The sequence below is a fragment of the Mus pahari genome, chromosome 19, assembly GCF_900095145.1.
Source record: "Mus pahari chromosome 19, PAHARI_EIJ_v1.1, whole genome shotgun sequence".
In the NCBI taxonomy this organism is placed as follows: domain Eukaryota; kingdom Metazoa; phylum Chordata; class Mammalia; order Rodentia; family Muridae; genus Mus; species Mus pahari.
Genome location: NC_034608.1, coordinates 20,015,212 through 20,036,681, shown reverse-complemented (window position 1 = coordinate 20,036,681; position 21,470 = coordinate 20,015,212). Strand labels below are relative to the sequence as shown.

Below are 21,470 nucleotides of genomic sequence, written 5' to 3'. Positions count from 1 at the left end.
TCTGTAGACCAGGCTGGCCTCGAACTCAGAAATCCGCCTGCCTCTGCCTCCCGAGTGCTGGGATTAAAGGCGTGCGCCACCATGCCCGGCTTCTTGTTCCTTTTCTACACAGCCTTTCTTTTACTTTACCTTTGCTGTCCACCCCACAGGGTCCACGCCAGTTCTATAAAGATGAAGGGGTCACCTGATGTGTAGGGAGCTGGAGAGATGGCTCACTGGTTAAGTGCTTGCTGCTATTACAGAGAAACCAATGGCTGGCCGGCAACAGCTTGAAACTCCAGTTCCAGGGAACCCGATGCCCTCTTGTGGCCTCCTTGGTCACTGCACACATAAATCCTATTTAATGGTGTACTTACTACACTTAACACAGGGAGGTACTGGAAGAGGTCATGCAAACGGAGGAGGCAGTGCCACAGTGCTGAGGAACGGCCATCAGGGGCACATCGCTCCTGGACTCTGACTCCAAAAGCATACAGCCCTGGGCCAGGCGCTAGACACCTGGGAAGCACAGGGGGAGCCGCCTACCACACTAATGCTACTCCTCTTTGTAGGAGGGACCAGGTGATGTGGTAGCAGAATACTCGAGGCCTCCACGACCCCAGCAAACCACAATCTGCTCTGGGGGCTTGGCTAGCTAGCCCTTCCCAGGTTTGCAGCTGACTACAACCACACAACTGACTTTCCAACAGAGGCGCTGTGTGTGTGTGTGTGTGGGGGGGGTGGCCTATACCTGCCTGGTGCCCTGCCTGGTCCTTGACAGCATAGATCACTGGGGGTGGTTTCAAGCTTCACGGGTGGCCTGAACCCCAGAACTCTTAGCTATGTATGGTGGCTTTGTACCCGTGATTCTAGGGCTGAAGCAAGAGAAACAAGTTCGAGGCCAGCCTGGTCTACAGAGTGAGTTCCAGGACAGCCAGGGATACACAGAGAAACCCTGTCTTGAGGGGGAAAAAAAGTTCAAAGCCAAAACAACAACAACAACAACAAAACTCCTTGTCTCTAAGTCAAACAAAAGGTGCTGGGCTGTGGCTCAGTTGACAGGAGTACTTGTGTAACTCGCTCAAAGCCAACCAGCACATAAACTTGGTCAGGGCATTGCATGCACACGGGAAGTGGAAGCAGAGGGGCGCTGGTGTAGCTCATGCTCAGTCACACTCAGGCAGCTCGAACATTTGCGGGGCCAACATGTAGAATCTGGCTTTTTATTCAGCCCTTCACGTATCTACAGCTAAGACAACACAGCTGGGCGGGACCCCCAGTGCTGAATCCAGCTTCCTCAGCCCTGTTCCTCCTACCCCTCTACCAGAGCTCTGGCGGCCCCGCCTACACCTCACCCCGGGCATGCAGCATGAAGTGGCCATGCAGCTCCCCGAGGTTGTCAAAGGAGTCCTCACACTCTGTACAGTGGTAGGTGCCCCCCTCCTCCTCCTCTTCGTCCCCATCCCGCCCCGCTGGCCGATTTTCCCCAGTGCGAGACGGTTCCTCCTCTTCCTCTCCAAGAGCCCTGCTCTCAGGGGCTGGGGCTTCTTGGGTTGCTGTTGCAGGGCAGCAGAGTCGGCAAGGTGGGGTACCCGGTGGGGCCTCTCCCAGCGCTGATCGGCCGCAGAGCTGGCAGGGCTGTGCAGGTGGGCCAGCAGGCTGGGTTGCTCGGGGGGCTCGGCGGGACGGGCCACCCCTGCCCCCACCTATTCGCTGTTTCACCTTATAGCCAGGGTCATATTCGGGGTCATCAGTGGTCTCCTCTTCCTCTTCCTCCTCCTCTTCCTCCTCAGAGTCGGGCTCTGAAAGAGTGTATTCAGAGTCAGAGGAACGCTCCGGGCCTGTTGGGGCAGGTAGGAGAGACATGGCATCAGGGCTGTGTCCAGCTGTCCCCGAGCCCCATTCAAGCTCACTGTGTGGGCAGGACAGCTTGGCACAACACAGATGCAATGTATCTGCATGGCTAGCAAATGACTACCTGGCAAGAGCTGCATCCCTCATCTGTAATGACAGTCAAGGAGGCTGAGGCAAGAGAATCACTGCAAACTCTGGCTTAGAGAATGAGATCCGATCTCAAAATAAATCAGACAGATGGGCATGGGGATGGGGTGGACAACAAAGACAGCGCACGTGTGCCCACCCAGCGCTTACAGCAACACCCGGACCAACGAGGCCACGGCTGTCCCCTACACAGTCTATCACAGAAAGCAAACTGTGGTAACGGCCCGGCCTAGACCATTCCAGAAAGACAAACAGCAGACCCCGCAGGTCTGTTTGGTTGATTTGGTGTCAACACTGGTGATTTCCTTAATCATTTGCCATCTCATTTTTTAGACGGGATCTCTCACTGAGCCCAGAGCTCAGCAATCTGACCACTCTGACAGGCCTGTCTGTGCCTTCCAGCATGGCAGTCCGGGTGCAGAGACCACCCTACACACTATGCCTTCATTTGGGTGCTGGGGAATCCAAACTCCTGCATTCATACCTCCACAGCAGCGATCTCCTCAGCACGTTGGTCTGTTTTGTTTTGTTTCTCATGTAGCCTAGGGTTGGCTTTGAACTCCTGACCTTCCTGCCTTTGCCTCTCAAAAGCTGGATTATAGACCAGCACCACTATACTTGGCTTTTCTTGAGACAGAGCACGCACGCGCGCGCGCGCGTGTGTGTGTGTGTGTGTGTGTGTGTGTGTGTGTGTGTGTGTGTGAGAGAGAGAGAGAGAGAGAGAGAGAGAGAGAGAGAGAGAGAGAGAGAGAAAGCGCACGCGTGTGTGTGCACAAGTGTGTGTATGCTTATATCCCATGCTGGCCGTCGCCTCGTCATCATCCTGCATCAGTCTCTAAGTGCTGGGATTACAGATAATTCCCATTTCAATACACAAGTCAACTAAAATGCTCAACTTTAAGAGCACTGACTGCTCTTCTGAAGGTCCTGAGTTCAAATCCCAGCAACCACAACCATCTGTAGTGATGCCCTCTTCTGGTGTGTCTGAAGACAGCTACAGTGTACTTACATATAATAAATAATCATTTAAAAAAAGTGCATATAGATGAGTTTGGCATGATCAAGGGCTGGCAAGATGGCTCAGTGGTAAAGGTACTTGCTGCTGAGCCTGACAACCTGAGTTTGATTCCCAAGACCCACAGAGTGGAGGGACAGAACCAACTCCCAATAGTTGTGTGACCTCGCCTCCTGATACCATGAGAGTGTACACATCAATAAACTAACAAAAGCATTTAAAGGAGAAAATGTGAGGTGAGGAGGACGTTGGTGGCTGCTGTGGGTCACACGCAGGGCTGCGGTCTCCATGGTCAAGGGAGCCTGTAGTCCCCAGGGGGCTTGCTCACTTCGGCCACACTGAAAACGGCCTGCGGGAAGCACCCACTGGGCTGCAGAAGTAATCTCCCTCAGAAGAGGAGGGTCTCCTCCCGCAGCTCACGGTGATGGTATTTCTTCCCTGCCCATATTACCATGGGTGAGGGGGGGGAACAACAGGTGCTCAGGGGCCACTCCTCGCCCGTCCTCCCCATCACCACAGACTCCTTGCTGCCTCAGTACCGCAGGGGTACATCTATCTGCCCCGTGGCTTTTGCTTCCCTTCCTGCAGACCAAGCTCCAATCCTGTCTCTGGCTCTGCTCAGGACAACACTGGCCCCTCCCCAGTGCTGCCCTCACCCTGCCATAGGTCTGTTTACAATCACTCGTGTTTCTTCTTGTCCCCAAGAAAAGCGATGGTTCGTGTGGTGGCCCTGATGTCTAGGGTCCTGTGCACCCCACATGCTGTCCCCTCTGCTACAGGCGCTCTGCCCTGCCTTTCCTTTAGGACCCAGGGCAAAGCTCCCTCTTTGGTGAGCCACCCTACACCTCCTCATCTAGATAGCCAGTCATCTTTTCTACTGCCCTCCCACTGTCCCCTGTGAGCTCCAGGACTGTGACGTCCATGCCTAGGCCCCTCCCCAAGCCCAGAGCAGGCGCTAAGTGTCCAATGTGCTTCTCCCCATCTCAAGACTGCTGCATTGTCCCTGACCCATTCTGTGACCCTATCACCCCCTGCAGACACTGTCTAAGGCCTAGAGGATCTCTGCGACTGTCCGACACTATGTTCACTTGACCCTTCCTAGCCTGGCTCCAGGACCCAGCACAGGCAATCAATCCTCTATGACAGCCACTGCTTTGATGGCCCTGGCTACTGCTGCTCCCACCACTCTCTAGAGCCTGTGGCCTCCTGGGCACCCCAGTATGTCTCCCTCATCAGCCTGGGGACTCCTTACGGGCAGACTTGATCTTGGGGTTCTCACCTCCAGTCTAGCAGTGAACAAGTGGAAAAGGCCTTTCCTGTTCCTCCCTGGAAGGGCCGTTCTCCATTCCACCGGCAACTCTAGCTACTCTGTGAGGCCCAGGTCAGTGCCATCTTCTCTATGAATCCTCCCTGCCCTTATGGCTGTCCGTGTCTCTTTGGGCTCCCCTACTCTGCCCACCCAGGCAGTAACACCCATCACTTCGGCCTGAAGACTCAAGGCAGGCCCTTGCTGAACTCAGCTCCACTTCTCAGCCCTGCTGAGTCTGAGTGGATCTAATTAATTCCACTTGCTAAGAGTCTCCAGCCTTGAGCCAGAGGCCCCCACCTCCTCAAGTCTGACCTCACCAGTGCTTCAGGTACCCACTATGACTTCACCAAGCTGCTTGTGATGAGCCGTCTGGTTGTTGTCCCTGGCTACCCAATCCTGCTTGTTCACTGTGACTTCCAGGCACTCAGCCCCTTTGCACCCGCCATGCAGTCTCCATCAAAGAGATCCTTCAAGCGCAGCATGGCTCCGGCAGCCACTGGGCCCTCAAAGCCCACCACGGCTCCCGCAGCTCCAGAGGCTCCCGCCGCCCATGCAGCTCCGGCAGCCACCTGGCCCTCAAAGCCCACCGAGGCTCCTGCGGCTCCCGTGGCTCCCACATCTCCAGCCTCCTTGAGGATCCCCAAAGCAGCTGTGCCCACCAGTTCCTCAGTGCATCCTAAGTCCCCTAACTTGTTGATGAGCCCTAACAGTTCTAAGTCTACCAGAGCAACAGGTGCCAAGACCCAGCCCAGCAGCAAGACCCAAGGCCGCAGCAAGACAAGAACATCCAGTCAGGTAAACACCGATACCAAGGCCAGGAAGGCCAGCAGGGGCAGGAAGGGAGGAGGCAAGACTGGAGTTATGGGACCCTATCAGCAGAGAGACACACACAGCCGGGGACGAACTCCAGGCAAAAGGGGAAGCCAGAGCTCTAGGACATCCCCGAACAGGAAGAGAACCCATTCTGCCAAACCAGGAGTGGCCAAGAAGGCCAGAACCCCTACTTCCCACCGCAAGCAAAGCCGAGGCAAGAGTTATAGCCGATCCAGAGCCAGTACCCATGAAAGGAGCAACAACTGGCTTAGAAACAGGCACAGGACAAAGAGCCCCACGCTGCATGGAGCCTTAGACACTGAGCGTGTGGGCTCTAGGCTACCTGCAATGCCCAGCAGGGCCAAGAGCCACAGCCCAACTAGGACTGTCTTCAAGAACTTCAAGTCTCCAGTGGCATCCAGGAGCTACAGCCAGCTGGTTTCCCCCAGCAGGGAACAGACTCACACATCAGACAGGATCAAGAGCTCCAGGCAGGCCAGAAGCCACAGCAGGACCCAAAGCCTCAGTCGCTCTAGGACCCCTAGCAGGACCCGAAGTCACAGCCGCTCTAGAACCCCCAGAAGGTCAAGAAGTCACAGTCACAGGAGGACCCGGAGCCACGAGAGAAGTCACAGCTGGAAGAGAAACCACAGTAGGGCAAGAAGTCGTACCCGGAGGGGCACGCCCACCCAGACGGGACAAAGCCAGCCGAGCACCCTCAGCCAGGAGAGAAGTCACAGCCCAAGGAAACCTCCAAGAAGGGAAGGAAGCCAAGTACGGTCTAGGACCTCTAGCGAGGAAAAAAGCCACAGCCTGTCCAGAAGTACCAAGGAGAGAGGTCACAGACGCTCAAAAACCACCAAGAAGGGTCACAGGAGGTCTAGAATAATATCCAGTCCTGAGAGCAGGAGCAGCCAGTCTAGAAGTCCCAGCATAGACACAGCCCACAGCCCATCTCGAACTCCCAGCAAGGAGAGAGCACGGAGCAGAACCAGAATCTCCAGCAAGGAGAACCAGTGTGGCCACTCTAGAACCCACAGTAGGGGTAGAGCCCTCAGCCAATCTAGAACCTCCAGCAAGGACAGAGAACCCACCCACAATGCAACCCCTAACAGCCTCCATGGGAAGCCATCTCGCACCAGGACCAAGACTTCTAGTCAGAAAAGAGCTGGTGGCAAGGCAAGCGGCCACTCCTCAACACAGCTTCCCAAGGAGGTCCAACCCGAGGATGACAGCATTTCCAAGACTTCTACTTCTAAGGCCACCTCACCTGGGGAAAGGTCTTCATCCTCTTCCTCCAAGCTGGCGTAGCCTCCAGTCTCAGTGGGCTCACGGGTCTCTGTCATGGCGGGGGGAGGGGACAAGAGACAGGAGCAGAGCAGCGACTGGGCAGGGTCCCTCCCCGGCCAGTTCTCCCGCCGGTCACACCTCCAGCCACAAGCTCCTCTAACACAGGATGTTGGCAGGTAGAGGGGGGTGCTGGACAGGGAGAAAAGAAAGGCCTGCGGTGACTCAATAAATTTTTACATAACACTTGTCCCCATCCTAAGACCACTGTGTGCTCAGTGCTGGGGGTGAGGCAAAGATGGCCCCTGCTGTCTTGACTGTGTACAGAGCCTCAACTCTGCAGACCTTGTCCCCAAGAGGCCTTGACTTCCAGTTATCTGGGCAACAGACTGTCTTGTGGTTCTTAATCAGTGAAGTAGGGAGAGAAGACATCCCAGGTTACTTAAAGGTAGGGATTGGCACGGTCACCAATCATAACTAAGTGTCAAAGAAGAGACCTGTGCCAGACATTAACCCTTTAGCTGTAGGGAGGTCTGGGGCTGAGGGAGCGAGGACCACCAGGAAGATGGGTCAGACTGTTGACCATTAAGGACACAGAATACTTGGTACAGCTGAGAGCTAGCTAGCCTGGAAATGTTTTTTTTTTGTTTGTTTGTTTTTTGTTTTGGTTTTTTGGAGACAGGGTTTCTCTGTGTAGCCCTGGCTGTCCTGGAACTCACTTGGTAGACCAGGCTGGCCTCGAACTTAGAAATCCGCCTGCCTCTGCTTCCCGAGTGCTGGGATTAAAGGCCTGCGCCACCAGGCCCGGCTACGCCTGGAAATGTTTTAAACTGTCTTCTTTTTATGAGACAGGATTTTAAATACCCCTGACTGATTTTGGATTCCCAATGCTCCTGGATCTACCTCCCAAATGCTAGAGGTCAAACTGTGGGGCTTCAGGCACGCTAGGCAAACAACCCACTCTGCCAACCGAGCCGAATCGACACCCTTCAATTTGTGCTTGTTTGAAAGAAGGCGTCATGTATCCCAGGCTGGCCTCAGGTTTACTAAGGAGCCTCAGATGACCTTGCATTCCAGATCTTTCTGCCTCTCTTCCTCTCAGTGCCAGGATCACAGGAACATCACCATGCCCAGTGTTTTTTAAGACATCAACCTAATTTTGTAAAAGTCAGCCTTGCCTAGGTTTGAACTCAAATCTGTCATTTTCTGCCTACTGCTTCAAACAGGCCCCAACTTTTCTTGTCTGTTTCCTTCTAAAGTCCAGGCCTTGGCTGGCACACAGAGAGCCACACAGAAACGGCTCCCTTGAAGCAGAAGAGGAACGAGAAGACCTGCACACTGTCCGAAGCCCAAGCTCACACTGGCCACCTCACTCACCAGACTGGTTGAACAAGGATCCAAAGGCATGCTCAGAATAGAAGTGGGCAGTCTACACCCTCAGTCTAGCTCTCAAGCTGGTAAATCTGCAGCTTAAGGTCAGAGCTGGCTAGACAGAATTTGAGGCTAGTATGAACAAAATGAGACACTGTCTTAAAAAAACAGAAGAGCTGGGCAGTGGTGTGGTGGCACGTGCCTTTAATCCCAGCACTTGGGAGGCAGAGGCAGGCGGATTTCTGAGTTTGAGGTCAGCCTGGTCTACAGAGTTGAGTTCCAGGACAGCCAGGGATATACAGAGGAACCCTGTCTCGAAAAAAACATTAAAAAAAAAAAAGATTAATAATAGAATCTATCCCTTTGCTCAACTCTCCAGGCTTCTGGTGGGGTTGGGAGCAGGGGCACATACAGGCCTTTTATAGCCAGTGGGGCAGTCCTAGTTCATTCTCCTCCATTTCCCATCTGGAATTTTCTCCTTCCTCTTTGTGGATCCGGAGTGTTTATTTTCACCCTTGCAAAGCTCACCTATAACCACCTACATCGCTCCTTGGCTCCAACGATTCCTGTTTCTATCAATGCACACATTTCTTCCTCCTCCTGCATTGTGACAGGACCTTGCAAGACCAGGCAGTGTTGAACTAACAACAACACAATTTCCACTCTCCTTTAGACTCTTGCTATACAGTCCAGGCTGGCCTTGAACTTGCAATCCTCCAACCTCAGTTTCCCAGGTTCTGGGGACTCTAGATATGGACACTAATAATATGGCAAAGCCTGAATGTTAGGGCCTGGGGACACACACAATGGTAGAAAGCACACTATCTGTTCAAAGCCCAAATGTCAAGTTTGCTGTTGGAGGAATGCAGCTGGAGCAAGACGGGTGGTATCACTGGATAGGGAATTTACTAAAGACACCTAGATCCTGGATAGGGCCTTTGAAGGACAGAGAGATAGTGACCGGCAAGGAAGAGCTCTCATGATTAATCCATCAGATGTAGGCCCCTCTAATTCTGGAGTAATACATTATTTTTGGGAAAACATGCACCATTCAGCAAAGAAAAACTGAGGACCACTGGTTGTTTCCATTTTGAATATTTAATATGTGTTCCATGCAATACCTAGGATTAGCCATTCCCTAAACCCACTCTCCCTTCTTTTTTTGGGATCTGAGGCCCTCCCCAAAAGGAAAACAAAAAACAAAAAAAAAAGAACAAACTACAAAACTGGTCTAGAATAGTGAATCCTCCTGCCCCAGCAGGAATTATAGGCACGTGACACCACACTGGGCTTTAACTATTATTCTACTTGACCATCACACCAGGGATGTCAGGACTTTCCTTGGGGTTACTAGGGGACAACCATCCCTTTCCAAACCATCATATAAAGCTTCTTCCAGAACGCTCCGGATAATCAGGCGGAAGCCTTAGAACAGGTGAAAACCAGCTGGGCGTGGTGATGCACCTCTGCGAACTCAGCACTTGGTAAATTATAAATTCTAGGTAGTACTCCCCGATATTGTGGGTCCAAAATCCAGCCACGTGAAAACCGTCTGCCCCAGTTCCCTCAAAAGCACAGAGTGGCCAGGACCGCACCCACCCACGCACACATACATCCGCCTCACACTGCGTGAGGGAACACAATAGATACCTCTCCGCACAACGCTAGGTACGACAGGGACTCGGACAAACCCCGGTACCAAACAATAAAAAAGATCAGCTCCCACAATGCCCCCGTGACAACTTCCCACGATGCCCCGGGCCTTTAACGACCGCCAGGCACCCAAGCGCTCCTAGCCCCGAGGCTTCTCACGGAAAGCGTGTGCGACAGGAAAAAAATAAAATAAAATAAAATAAAATAAAATAAAGGGGGGGGGGTTCCCCTCCAGGAGCCCAGGCCCTTCCCAGAATGCCCCAGGCCCAGCACGCCTGGCCCACGGGGCTCTCACGGCGCCTCGAGGCGAAGCTGTGCTGGGTCCCGAGCCGCGTGCTGGAGACGCGAGCGACTCCCGGGCCGGTCACTCGGCCAAGCGGCCGCGGGCTCCCGGCATGCAGCGGGGCTGTATCGCCCGCTTCCCAGCATGCCCCGCGCCACCCCAAGTTCGGACACTCACCGACGCCGGCGGCCCCCGGCTCAGGCTCTCGGCGGTGGCGGCTGCACGCCCGGGCACGGCGCCGGCGTTTCGGGCGGCTTAGGCGAGCGGGCGAGCGGGCGGGCGAGGGGGCGAGCTCAGGGCGCGTGCGCGGTCCGACGACGGACCATTCCCGGCGGTCGGTGGGAAGAGGGGCTCAGAGGATGGCGGAGGCTGCAGAAGCTCACGCCGGCGGGGGTGGCGGGCTGTGTGGCTCAGGGCCCGGCTGGACTTGGTACAGTCTGCGGCCCGAAGGGTGAAGAAGCTTCAAGGATCGCGCGTGCGTGCGTGCGTGCGTGCGCGGTAGAGCGAACGCGCCTTATAAATAGTGGATGCCTTGGCGTGAGGGGAAGAGTGGGGGTCTAAATACTCGGCCCGGATCCCCCCCCCCCCCCCCGGCTGGAGGCTCACTCATTCATTTGCATAATCCTAGCGCGGGACAAAGGAAGGCCTCCCGCACTGGAGTATGTGATTTGCATATTCCCCCGGAGAGGCCGTTCTTCGGAGCGCAGTGATTAGCATATGGATGGAGAGGGGGGGGCAACCTGGAAAAATAAAGCGCATGCGTGTAGGGGACTGCAGACTTCATCGTGGTGGGCTGGCACCCTTGTCCCGAAACTACCGAAGGTCTGGGCCCCGGTTCACGTCCCTTGTCACCTAAGATAAATTCCTGGACAGCACGTGGTTGCTGCGTTGCGAGAGATCTGAACCCCCCCCCCCCCAGTCTAAGGAAAACGAACCACTTTTGATTAGACGAATACTTAGAACTGTCAAGACCTGGAAGAGGTAGACGGCAGGAGGCCGTGGATGCCAGAAATGCCTGCCCCCCGCTCGAGGTTCTGCAAGGGCTGATTTTTAAGCCAAGTCTGAACTGGAGCCAACTAGAATGGGAGTCTTTTTGGCAGAGGGAATAGCTAATGCAAATGTCCAGAGGCACAGTAGTGCCTGCATTCTCAGAGGAAGTGAAGGCAGCTTTTTCGTGGAACACAATTAGAACGTCTGCTATAGGTGTTTGCTTTTTTTTCTTTTTCTTTTCTTTTCCTTTTTTTTTTTTTTTTTTTTTTTTGGCATGGTCTCATGTGGCTCGGGCTATCCTTGAACACCTGTGTCGAAGAAAATGACCTTGAACGCTACCTCTTGAATGTTGAGATTACAGGCATATGGCAGCCAGCCCAGCTCCTGTGGGTAATTTTAAAGGGCTATAACTTCATACTATTTGTAGCCGTCCCTACAACCCTCTCCTTCCCGAGTGCTTTTATCACTAGCAATTTAAAACTCTATAGAGTCCCAGTACACCACAGAAAAGGAACAGTTGTGTTTTGCTTTGCTTCCGAGAATCTCCCTGTGTGTTCTGGAACTGTTTTCATGAACTCCCTGCAGTTCTCCTGCCTCAGCTTCCCAAGGGCTGGGGTGGCAGGTATGCATCCCCCACACCAGGTCTCTCAGTCAAACGTGTGTCCCCGGCGCCTCTTCTGGACCCACCCACCGTTTTATCTGGTCCATATCCCCAGCACTTCAAACACAGTAATCCCTTTGCTGTCTCAGGCTTTCTTCTTGCCTTTCAATTTATCGGAAAACCCATTGTCCCTGCTGCTCCGAGCTCACTCTCTCCTGGCACTGATGCCAATCCAAAGGGCCTTCCTTGGGGATACAGCTCCTGCAGATTGAGTGAATTAGGGAAATTGACACAGCACCCGTCTTAATAAATGCGGCGCTTTGGGTGAAAATGGAGTGGAGGGTGCCTGGGGCTTTGGGGTCCTTTAAGTGTCCTCACTCTGCATGAAAATTACCATAACAAAATAAAACAGTACCCTACATCCTCCCCACCCAACCCCCCACCACCGTGTGTGTGTGTGTGTGTGTGTGTGTGTGTGTGTGTGTGTGTGTTTTATTTAGGCAGGGTCTCACTACTTAGCCCTGGCCTGGAGTTTACTATGTAGACCAGGCTGGCTGCAGAAATCCACTTGCCTCTTGTGCTGGGAATTAAAGGTGTAAGCCACCACCACACCACAGGAGACTGACTGACCTACCTTCTTTCTGAAACAGGAGCCTAGTGTAGCCCAGGCTGTCCTCAAACTCAGTCTCCTGGCTCAGCTTGAAGGCTGGAATTTTAAGATTTTTAAGCATATTAAGAGCCCTCTTTACAATTTAAAGCAAGCTTTAAGCTTTTCTGCTTGGGGGGTAGGGGCACACAGTCTTACAGTCTTGCTAAGTAGCTACGAGTGGCCTGGAACTTGCTCTGTAGACCATGCTGCCCTGAGCTTCTGCTCTGAGTCCTGGGGTTCCCACCACTCCAGCTCTGAAACTGCTGCCATTGCTGCCTAGATGAGTCTGTTTCCTTCATCAAAGTCACAATGGTCAGGGTACAGTGACCTCTTCACCTTGAGCCCTTAAAGCCTAGAACGGGATCAAATTTCAGATTCCTGTTAAACTGAAAAAATTCGTGTGTGTGTGTGTGTGTGTGTGTGTGTGTGTGTGTGTTATTCACAAATGGCTGGCTGTAGTTGGCTCAGCCTGTAACCCCAGCTTTTTAGAAGCTGAGGCAGAAGAATTACCGGGAGTTCAAGACCTGCCTATGTTATAGTATAAGATGCTGTCTCAAAAGGAAGAAACAAGCAAACAAACATCCTCATCACGCCTCTCACCGCCGCCCCCAAAGAAAACCCCAAAGTCTGGGATTTTTGAGGAAGAGTGGATGGCGGGTGGCCTCGCTGAGGTCTGGCTCCATCTTCCTGTGTATCAGCAAACACGGTGTTCCTTCCCAGCGCCTGCATCTCCCCTTCCTAGTGGTACAGCAGCGGACAGAGGGACAGACACACAGCCACCCCATACTTGTTCTCTCCTCAGTTTAATGGTGGTTAGTGGGATTGCCAAACCCCCCTCCCTATCCCCTCCCCGCCCCGTACAAAAATGTGTTTCATTTCGTTTTGTTTTTTTTTTTAAACAAGAAAAAGGGGCAAAAGCCAGTAATGGGGGGGAGGGGTGCAATCTGATATTTTTCATACAGATTTTTGATATTTTTAATATATTATATATAAAACCATAGAGAACCACACATCCCCTCCAAACTCCTTTCCCCCTCCCCGGGGGGCCTGGAGGAGAGACGAGGAAGGCCCCCCCAAGAGCGGGTGAACAGACAATTATGGAAGAGGAAGGACATGGGGGTCAAGATGGAGGGAAGGGGAGCCGCCCAGGAACCCGGAGAAGGGGGACTGGATAAGAGTCGGGGTTGTCTCCCTTACTGCCCCCCATCAGAGTTTTCACACAAAGACACAGAATTCCCATTTCCACGCCCTCCCCTGCCCCTCCCCCCACCGTGCAAACATGGCTTTGCAAAGAGGTGCCCAGAGCTCTGTGGAACTCTTACAATGGCTGGCATGGGGTCTGGGACCCCAAAGAAATCTGTGTTTCCCTTCCCTGCCCACCCCACCCTTCCCAGAATCTGACCCCCTCCCCCACAAGACCTGGTTCTGTAGCCTAGGGGTTCTGGCCTTCCCCCATTTTCTTCCCCCAACCCAAATCCCTATTACCCGTCCCTGGACTCGGGGTCTGGGAGGGACCTTAAGTCCCTGTCTCCATAGGGGATCCCAAGTCTCTGGACCCTAGCCTTTGGCCCTGGGAGAGATCCAGGCATCCAACACCCCCAATCCCTGCCCAAGCGCCTGAGTGTTAGCTAGTCGGGAGGAAGCCCACCGTCCTGGACTCTGGTCAATGTCTCTGCTGGTTCCTTGCAGCTGGCAGTGGGGGAGTGGGGTCAAATGAAGAATTCTTCTTTCCGCTTGTGTCCATCGCCGCCGTTGAGGAAGGCTTCTCTGGCTTCTCCCTGCTCATCCAAGCCACTGGCCTCATGGGTCAGATAGGAGCCTGAGAGCAGGAAGAGGGGATGGTGATGAGGACCCAGGGAGTGTGTATAGGAAAAGGAGACAGGACAAGAGACACAGCAAATGAAGGAAGTGGGAGGAAGGGAACCGGAGTCCAGTTCAGTGAAGCCCAGGACAACGGTAGAGAAAGAGGTAAAGAGGAATTATGAAGACTCCAAAAACTCACAGAAAACCCACCCTCATCCCCGACCTGCCCTCCTTTTTTTTTTGAGACTGGGTTTCCAGTTTCCCAGGTAAGCCTCAAACTTGAGAATCACAAGTGACCTTGCAGCCGGGCGTGGCACTTTGTACCCCCCTGCCGCTATCTCCCAAGTACCGGAGTTAGAAGCATCCACCTCCACGTTCAGTTCTGTGCGGCTCTGTGCATGCTAAGACAGAGTCTATCAACTGAGTCCCCTCCCCTGCACCCTTATCTCCTTCCCGACCCTTCCCCCGCTTCTGATACTATTCCTTTAAGTCTATGCTGTCAATAAATTCAGCAACTTGAAAAAATAAATTACTCAAAATCTTTCCCCTTATTCTGCTAAATATCAGCCCTTTCAGAGCCCAGGGCCAAAAGCTCCACCCCCTACAGGGTATTAGTTAAAAATATGGCTTGATTTCAAATCCAACCCAGTGTCTAGGCTCCATCCCCTTCCTATCCAGAATCCGAAAAGACCACACCCTCCACTCATTTCAGGCCCCGCCCTCACTTACCCTTCTGTCGGACGGAGCACCAGACCATGCCCACTAGCACACATATGATCAGAAACACCAGTAGCGCCAGGATGCCGCCCACAATGGCGTAGGGAACTGATGTCTGAGCCTCTACCACTGCACCGGGGTCTGTCGGAGAGAAAATGTCGAAGAAGGTCCTGATCAGGCCTTCTGCTGCCAGGCCATTAAGCTATTCTGCACACAGCTTTGCTCTTTGAATGTCTGCCACCTTCCTTTAGCCCCGCTCTCTGTTTGCTCCAGTTCCTCTGAGAATCCTTGGCTTTTACACCGGTGGGTTTCTCACTCCTAGTCTCTACACACCCCTATACCCTCCCACCCCTAAGCTGGAAGTAACACCCACCCTAGCTTTGGGGTTTTTTAATAAATTTTGCTCGTTTTCATGTATGTGTGCTTGCGTGGATTTATGTGTGCAGGAGCCTACGGAGTCCAGAAGAAGATTCTGGATCTAGAACTTGAGTTCCGGAAAGTTGTGAGTTGCCACGTGGGTGTGGAGAATCCAACCTTGGTCCTCTGCAAAAACAGTAAACACACTTAACCGCTGAGCAGCCCCGTTCGTGGGTTTATTGAGGCAGTGTCTCACTGTATAGCTCCAGCTAGCCAGGAACTCACTCTGTAGATCGGACTGGCTTGCCTTTGGTTTTTTGTTTTGCTTGTTTTTAAAGAGTATTTCCTGTATTATAGACTGGTCTAAAAAAAAAAAAAAATTGATGAAGATGGCCTTAAAAATTTTTTTTTCAAGAAGAGACTTCTCTAGTAACAGCTCTTGCTCTCTAGATCAAGCTGGCCTCAAACTCACAGAGATCCACCTGCTTCTGCCTTACAAGTGCTGGGATTAAAGGCGGTGCCATCTTTTTGTTTGTTTGTTTGTTTGTTTGTTTGTTTTTGTTTTTTGAGACAGGGTTTCTCTGTATAGCCCTGGCTGGCCTGGAACTCACTCTGTAGACCAGGCTGGCCTCGAACTCAGAAATCCGCCCGCCTCTGCCTCCTGAGTGTTGGGATTAAAGGTGTGCCCAACCACGCCCAGCCTTCTTACTGGCCTCGATCTTCTTATCCTCCTGCCTCCATCTCCAGGGTTCAGGGATTGCGGTCATTATGTGGTACTAGGAATTGTATCCGAGTTTATCACGCATGTTAAGCAAGCATTCTTTTGTCCTAAGGCCCTGTAGCCCCCCCACCAGGCCTTCTATACTGTCCTCACCATAGACCACAAGCACGTAGAGCGCCCTCGCGTGGCCGTGCTTGTTCGCCGCCTCGCAGGTGTAGGTGCCGTTATCTGCAGATACCAGGCCAGGCAGCGTGAGCGTCTCGCCCACCGCCTCCGCCCTCTCTGGCAGAGACTCATTCCCACGGTTCCAGCGGATCTGGTTTGGCCTGGCCGTGCGTAAAAACAAGTTAGGAACCCAAGAATCTGACTTCTCAGGAATCTGGAGACGCAGTTCTGATCCAGCATCAATCCCCGTGTGTGTGTGTGTGTGTGTGTGTGTGTGTGTGTGTGTGTGTGTTCGTCCCAGCAGTAGTCCCATTGCCAGCTATGCATAAGATGCTAGGTTCCATCCCCAGCAATGAAAAGGGGCTAGGAAGATTCGACCACTCTGCCTGCAAGATGTCTCAATGGCAGGAAAAGGCGCTTACCAAGGAGCTTGACTAGAACTTAGATTACTGGGACCCACATGGTGGAAGGGCAGAACGAATTCTCGTGAGTGGTCCTCTGACGTCCCTACTGTGTAGTGGTAGGCCTCCCACGACCCGCAAAGATATATTTTTTAAAAAATTATGCATTGTATGTGTATGACGGTTTTTTTCTGCAAGTATTTCAAAGCATCTTGGGCATGCAGTGCCCTCAGAAGCCAGTAGAGGGCCCGAATCCCCCCCCCCTCCCCCGGGACAGGAGAAGATGGTGAACCACTGTGTGGGTGCTGGGAATTGAACCAGGGTCTTCCCTGAATAGCTTGAGGCTAGTCCTCCAGTCCCCACTCCTTTTTCTAAATAAAAGGGTCTATCTCATGGCCCCTTTCTTACGGAAAACCAAAAGTCTTGAGGCCATCTTTTATATGCAGCCAGGACTGTAACTATTCTTCAATTTATGGTTTCCATAGGACCCAGGAGTGCAAGCCCTAAATCTCTTCACCACTTAGAAGCCAGAAGTCAGATCTCACCTGGGGTTCCCTGTGACAGCACATGTCAGCACCAGAGTGTCTCCCTCCCTCACTACAGCTTGAGAGGCGTGGATCCGCGCTGTGGGGGAATCTGCAGCACAGGAGGAAAATTGAGAGATCATGCTGGTGATGGGGGACCTCTAGGGGCGGGCAGCTGGCGTGCAGACCCCTGAGCCACTTACACTGCACATCCAGCACGTACTGCGTCTGCTTGCTGTGTCCAGAGGGCAGCGCCTGGTTCTGCGCTTCGCAGATGACAATACCGCCGTCGTCTTTGCGATCCACACGGAACCGCACAGTGCTCGCCACGCTCCACACCTTGCCGTTCTCCTGGCCGCTGCTCACTCCTGCCCGACCCAGCCCAGTTACCGTCAGGCCAAGGGTTCTGCCCTGCCCCCGGGGGATCCCAATGCCAAGCCACATTCCTACCTATAAGCCTTGCTTTATTTACCTAGTCATGCCCCCGACACGCTTAAAGACTTAGGATTCTGGTCTAAGTTTTGTTTGTTTCGCTTTGTTTGCTTTGAGACAAGGTCCAGGTTGACCTTGAACTCTCTAAGTAGTTGAGGATGACCTCCGGATCCTCTTCCCTACACCTCCCAAATGCTGGGATGACAGGCGTGTGCTATCCATCACTCGTGACTACAACAGAACTGCGCCTGGGAAGTGTCAGTGCACTATTATCCGGGCCCCGCCCACCGCTAACCGCGCCTCTTTCCTAAGCCCGGAGGGTCCCCTTTCCTCGCCCCGCCCCCTGGGTACCTTTCAACTCCTTGCGATCCCGGTACCAGCGCAGGACCGCTGCGGGGCGTGACCGCGGAACCAGGCAGCTGAGTTCCACCTCACCGCCCTCCACTGCTTGCTCTCGGACCTCCACCACAGGATTCTCCGGAGCCACTGCGCAGACAAGGGGCGCGCGGGGGGAGGGGGGTGTAAGGGAAGCACCGAGGTAGGCTCAAGTCAGTCTGGTTGCTGGATCCCAGGGACCAAAGAGAGCCAGGGTCCCACAGGTGGCAGGGATCAAACGTAGAGACCAGAGGCCTGGTGAAGCCAGATGTCCAAGAGGTTAAAAACAGCCAGGGCGAACAGGTCTCAGGACAAGTGAGAGGCAGAAAATGAATGAAAGTGGGGCTCGTGGGGTCAGGTGGGGGAGGGTACCTAAGACAGTGAGTGTGGCGATCTGATGGTGGGTGTCCTCCGTGTAGAGCTGGCAGAAGTAACCCCCCTCGTCCTCCAGGCGGGCATCTGAGAGCCTGATGCGCACCCGGCGCGGGGAGAACTCCTCCAGCTGGAATCGCTCGTCCTTCAGAGCTAGAGTGAAGAGAGCCTGAACTTGAACTTGGGACAGCCACCCTCCAAGACACATGCAGCCCCCTGCCTTCCCCCCAACCGTAGCTCTGAATCTGACTCGTTCAACTTGGAAACCCATTCCAGCCCCACCAAACATCACCTCCACCCGCGCAGGACCATGGGAGTCCAGACTTCCAGCCCTCTTTGTAGTCATAAACGGGCAGGCTCCTGCACTCACCTCTGGTCCCATTGAAAAAGAGGGTCTGCCGGGCTGGGTTCTGAATGACGACTATGGACCCATCATACTGATGCAGACGGCAGGTGATCTCAGCCACCCCGCCCTCCGCCACAGTCACATTCTCTGTCTGCACTTCCTGTCCCGTCCCTGAACCAAGAGAAACAGACAGAATGAAGAGTCCCTGAGATGACATTCAGTTGTGAGTGTGTGTGGTGGGGGTGTGCAAGGCTTTCTGTGTGTGGTGGAATATGCATGGCATCTGGACTCTTCCTCTATGGTTCTCCACCTTATTCATTAAGGTGGGGTTTCTTGGGAGAATCCAGAGATCACAGCTGGGGGGGTCAGACTTGATAGGCAGCCAGCTCTGCTAGCCAGCTTACTCTGAGAATCCCATTCCTGTCTTTGGGGCAAGCTTCCATGACCATAGTCCACTTATGTGGGAGCTGGGGATTGAACTCTCATCCTTGCACTTGCTTGAACATCTCCCTAATTCCTAGCTTGTTCCCTGTTGAAAACACTCTGTCATCTTGTAGCCCAGATTAGCCTCAAACTCATGGCCACCCTCCTGCCTCAGTTTCCTGAGTGCTAAGATTGCAGGTGCGCAGCCACCGAACATGGCCTTTTAGTCTTCTCTCTCTCTCTGCCTTCTGATGGGGCAAAATGGCCTCTAGAGGAGCCAGACAAGACTCAGTGTGGTATGTGTCTATGGCAGTGAAAAAAACATCTGGAGCTAGCAGAAGAGGAGCAGGATCTGCTCAGGAAAATGGACAGTAATGGGAGGCTCCGACAGAAGAAATCCCCATTGGATCTTGGAGCTGGAGTTCACCCAGTATGAGAAGCTGCCTTCTTTCACACCAAGGCACCCACTGAAGCTCATCTGAAGGGGTTGTCTTCCCACATCGGGAACTTACGTAGAGCATCCAGTATCCTGCCTGTGCCCCTCCCGTGCTATACGGGTTTGCATCATCACAGCCAGCTGCAAGTTCCTTTTCCCTCTCTGCCTCGCTTCTTCTCGCCTTAGGTCCCACACCAGCCTGGTCTACATACATTCAAAGAGCCTTTGCTGGCTGATTCGGCAGACCTTCCTACTAAGGAGGCTCTACCTCCCTGAATCTGCGTTGACTTATGACTTGCAGTGACCAATGGAATCTGCGAGAGGTGGCCCGGCATGCTGGCACATGCCAACACTTAGGAGGCAGAGGCAGGAAGGATCTGTTCAGGGCCAGCCTGGGCTATATAACAAGATCAAGGCCAGAATGTATCAAGAGCAAGGTGCTGTCTCAAAAACAAAAGGAAGAAAAGAGATGATAGAACACACTCACATACACACACACACACTCATACACACAGGCACACACAGACACACACACACACTCACACACACACAGGCACACACAGAGACACACACTCACATACACACACACTCACACACACACTCACACACAGAGACACACACATACACACACACACTCACACACACAGACACACACACACTCACACACACACAGACACACACACAGACACACACATACTCACACACAGAGACACACATACAAACACACACACGAAGACACACACTCACATACACACACTCACACACACACTCACACACAGAGACACACACACTCACATACACACTCACACACACATTCACACACAGAGATACACAGAGACACACACACTCACGTACACACACACACTCACACACAGAGACACACACATACAAACACACACAGAGAGACACACACACACACTCTCACACACGTACACAGACACACACACAGAAGTGGGGATATCTGTAGGTGGGGTGCTTGTCTAGCAAGCACAAAACTCTGGGTTAGGTGCCCAGTTCTGCATCACTGGGTCTGGTGTTGAATGCCTGTCACCCCTGCACTTGAGAGACAGGCAGGAGCATCAGAAGTTTAAGGTCACCGGGCAGTGGTGGCGCACGCCTTTAATCCCAGCACTCGGGAGGCAGAAGCAGGCGGATTTCTGAGTTCGAGGCCAGCCTGGTCTACAGAGTGAGTTCCAGGACAGCCAAGGCTACACAGAGAAACCCTGTCTCGAAAAGCACCCCCCCTCAAAAAAAAAAGAAGAAGCTTAAGGTCATCCTCATATATAGCCGGTAGTAGGAGGCCAGGCTAGGGAGGGAGAGGTGTTTTTGCTAGAAATGATCTACTAAAAGTCACGAAGCCCAGGCTTACAGAGGTCTGCTTCCTCTGTACCATCTGCTACCCGGAAACTGTTGGGTAAAGACGCCCAGAATAGCATCTTTAAGGCCCTTGCCACTCATCCTGTGAGGGAGGCCACCATGAACCTCACATTCTGACTGAACCCCAAGTAACCCCAGTGTAAACTAAGAGAAGCCTGCCCACCTGACCCAGTCTAAATCCCCAACCCAGAATCCCAGTAAATAAAGCACTTTGCCCACCGCCTCAGGGTCTGGAGACAAGGTCTTACTGTGTCAGGCAAGCTGGTCTCCTGCTGCACTTCCACAGTGGTTTGGCTACAAGTGTACAGCTCTGCCCCTGGCTCTCAGCGGCCATTATCCTAAACCACTAAGTTCTGAATGGTCTGTCTGCTCCACAGTGAGACCCGTGGCTCTGACACACACCTATGCTACTTCCCCCAGCATCCCTATGGCTGGGTGGGGCCATGCGATGGATTTGATGGATATAGTGCTAGATATACTTCTTCCCGCCTGCTCTCTCTCCCCCCCCCCCCCGACAATTCTACACATCTACTGGGTCAGACTGTCTGAGGAGCAGTAGGAAAGGCAGGGCTTCACATAAGAAAACCTCACAGCTGCCTGTTCTCCATGGCCTGTCTGTGACTTATTTTTATGTGACAGGGTCTCTACTTAGGCCTGTCTCACCTGGAACTTTGTGTCAAGCAGCCTGGCTTCAAAGTCACACCTACTTCTGCCTCTCAAATGCTGGGATTTAAAGGCATGTGCCACCATGCCTGCCTTGATGGTATACACCTTTAGTCCCAGCATTATGAGTTTGAGGCCAGCCTGGTCTACAGAGCGAGTTCCAGGACTACACAGAGAAACCTCGACACAAAACTAAACAGAACAAAATAATAATAATAATAATAATAATAATAATAATAATAATAAAGGTGTGGGCCACTATGCCCAACCTAGACTTCTGAGTTTTAGTTAGCACATTAAAAGTTCCGGATTTGGGGCTGGTGAGATGGCTCAGTGGGTAAGAGCACCCGACTGCTCTTCCGAAGGTCCGGAGTTCAAATCCCAGCAACCACATGGTGGCTCATAAC

At 53.0% G+C, this 21,470-nt stretch overlaps 3 protein-coding genes across 4 annotated transcripts in view; 1 reads left to right on the top strand and 2 right to left on the bottom strand.

Moving 5' to 3' along the window:
• Positions 1 to 950: 950 nt before the first annotated feature.
• Positions 951 to 10,242, bottom strand: Znf428 (zinc finger protein 428). Of its 2 annotated transcripts, none has more exons than XM_021219408.2 (3): positions 9,889 to 10,242; positions 6,388 to 6,596; positions 951 to 1,820 (listed from the first exon to the last, which is right to left on the bottom strand). In XM_021219408.2, exons 2-3 carry the CDS (start codon positions 6,461 to 6,463, stop codon positions 1,324 to 1,326), a joined length of 573 nt encoding a protein of 190 aa, XP_021075067.1. In that variant the 5' UTR covers positions 6,464 to 6,596; positions 9,889 to 10,242; the 3' UTR covers positions 951 to 1,323. The 2 variants fall into 2 exon arrangements, with proteins under 2 accessions (XP_021075067.1, XP_021075068.1); XM_021219409.2 differs by having other exon boundaries at positions 1,189 to 1,781.
• On the top strand, positions 4,749 to 6,428 carry Srrm5 (serine/arginine repetitive matrix 5). Its single transcript, XM_021219406.1, has one exon. It carries the CDS (start codon positions 4,749 to 4,751, stop codon positions 6,426 to 6,428), a length of 1,680 nt encoding a protein of 559 aa, XP_021075065.1.
• A 2,594-nt stretch (positions 10,243 to 12,836) lies between the features above and the next one.
• Cadm4 (cell adhesion molecule 4) overlaps positions 12,837 to 21,470 on the bottom strand; it is a 22,694-nt gene continuing 14,060 nt past the window's right edge. The window contains exons 2-9 of the mRNA XM_021219185.2: positions 18,189 to 18,335; positions 17,819 to 17,971; positions 17,423 to 17,557; positions 16,843 to 17,007; positions 16,661 to 16,751; positions 15,703 to 15,875; positions 14,484 to 14,612; positions 12,837 to 13,770 (exon numbers count right to left, since the gene is read on the bottom strand). Of these exons, the coding sequence (XP_021074844.1) occupies positions 13,661 to 13,770; positions 14,484 to 14,612; positions 15,703 to 15,875; positions 16,661 to 16,751; positions 16,843 to 17,007; positions 17,423 to 17,557; positions 17,819 to 17,971; positions 18,189 to 18,335 (1,103 nt within the window). The 3' untranslated portion in view covers positions 12,837 to 13,660. The remainder of the gene's footprint in view (positions 13,771 to 14,483; positions 14,613 to 15,702; positions 15,876 to 16,660; positions 16,752 to 16,842; positions 17,008 to 17,422; positions 17,558 to 17,818; positions 17,972 to 18,188; positions 18,336 to 21,470) is intronic.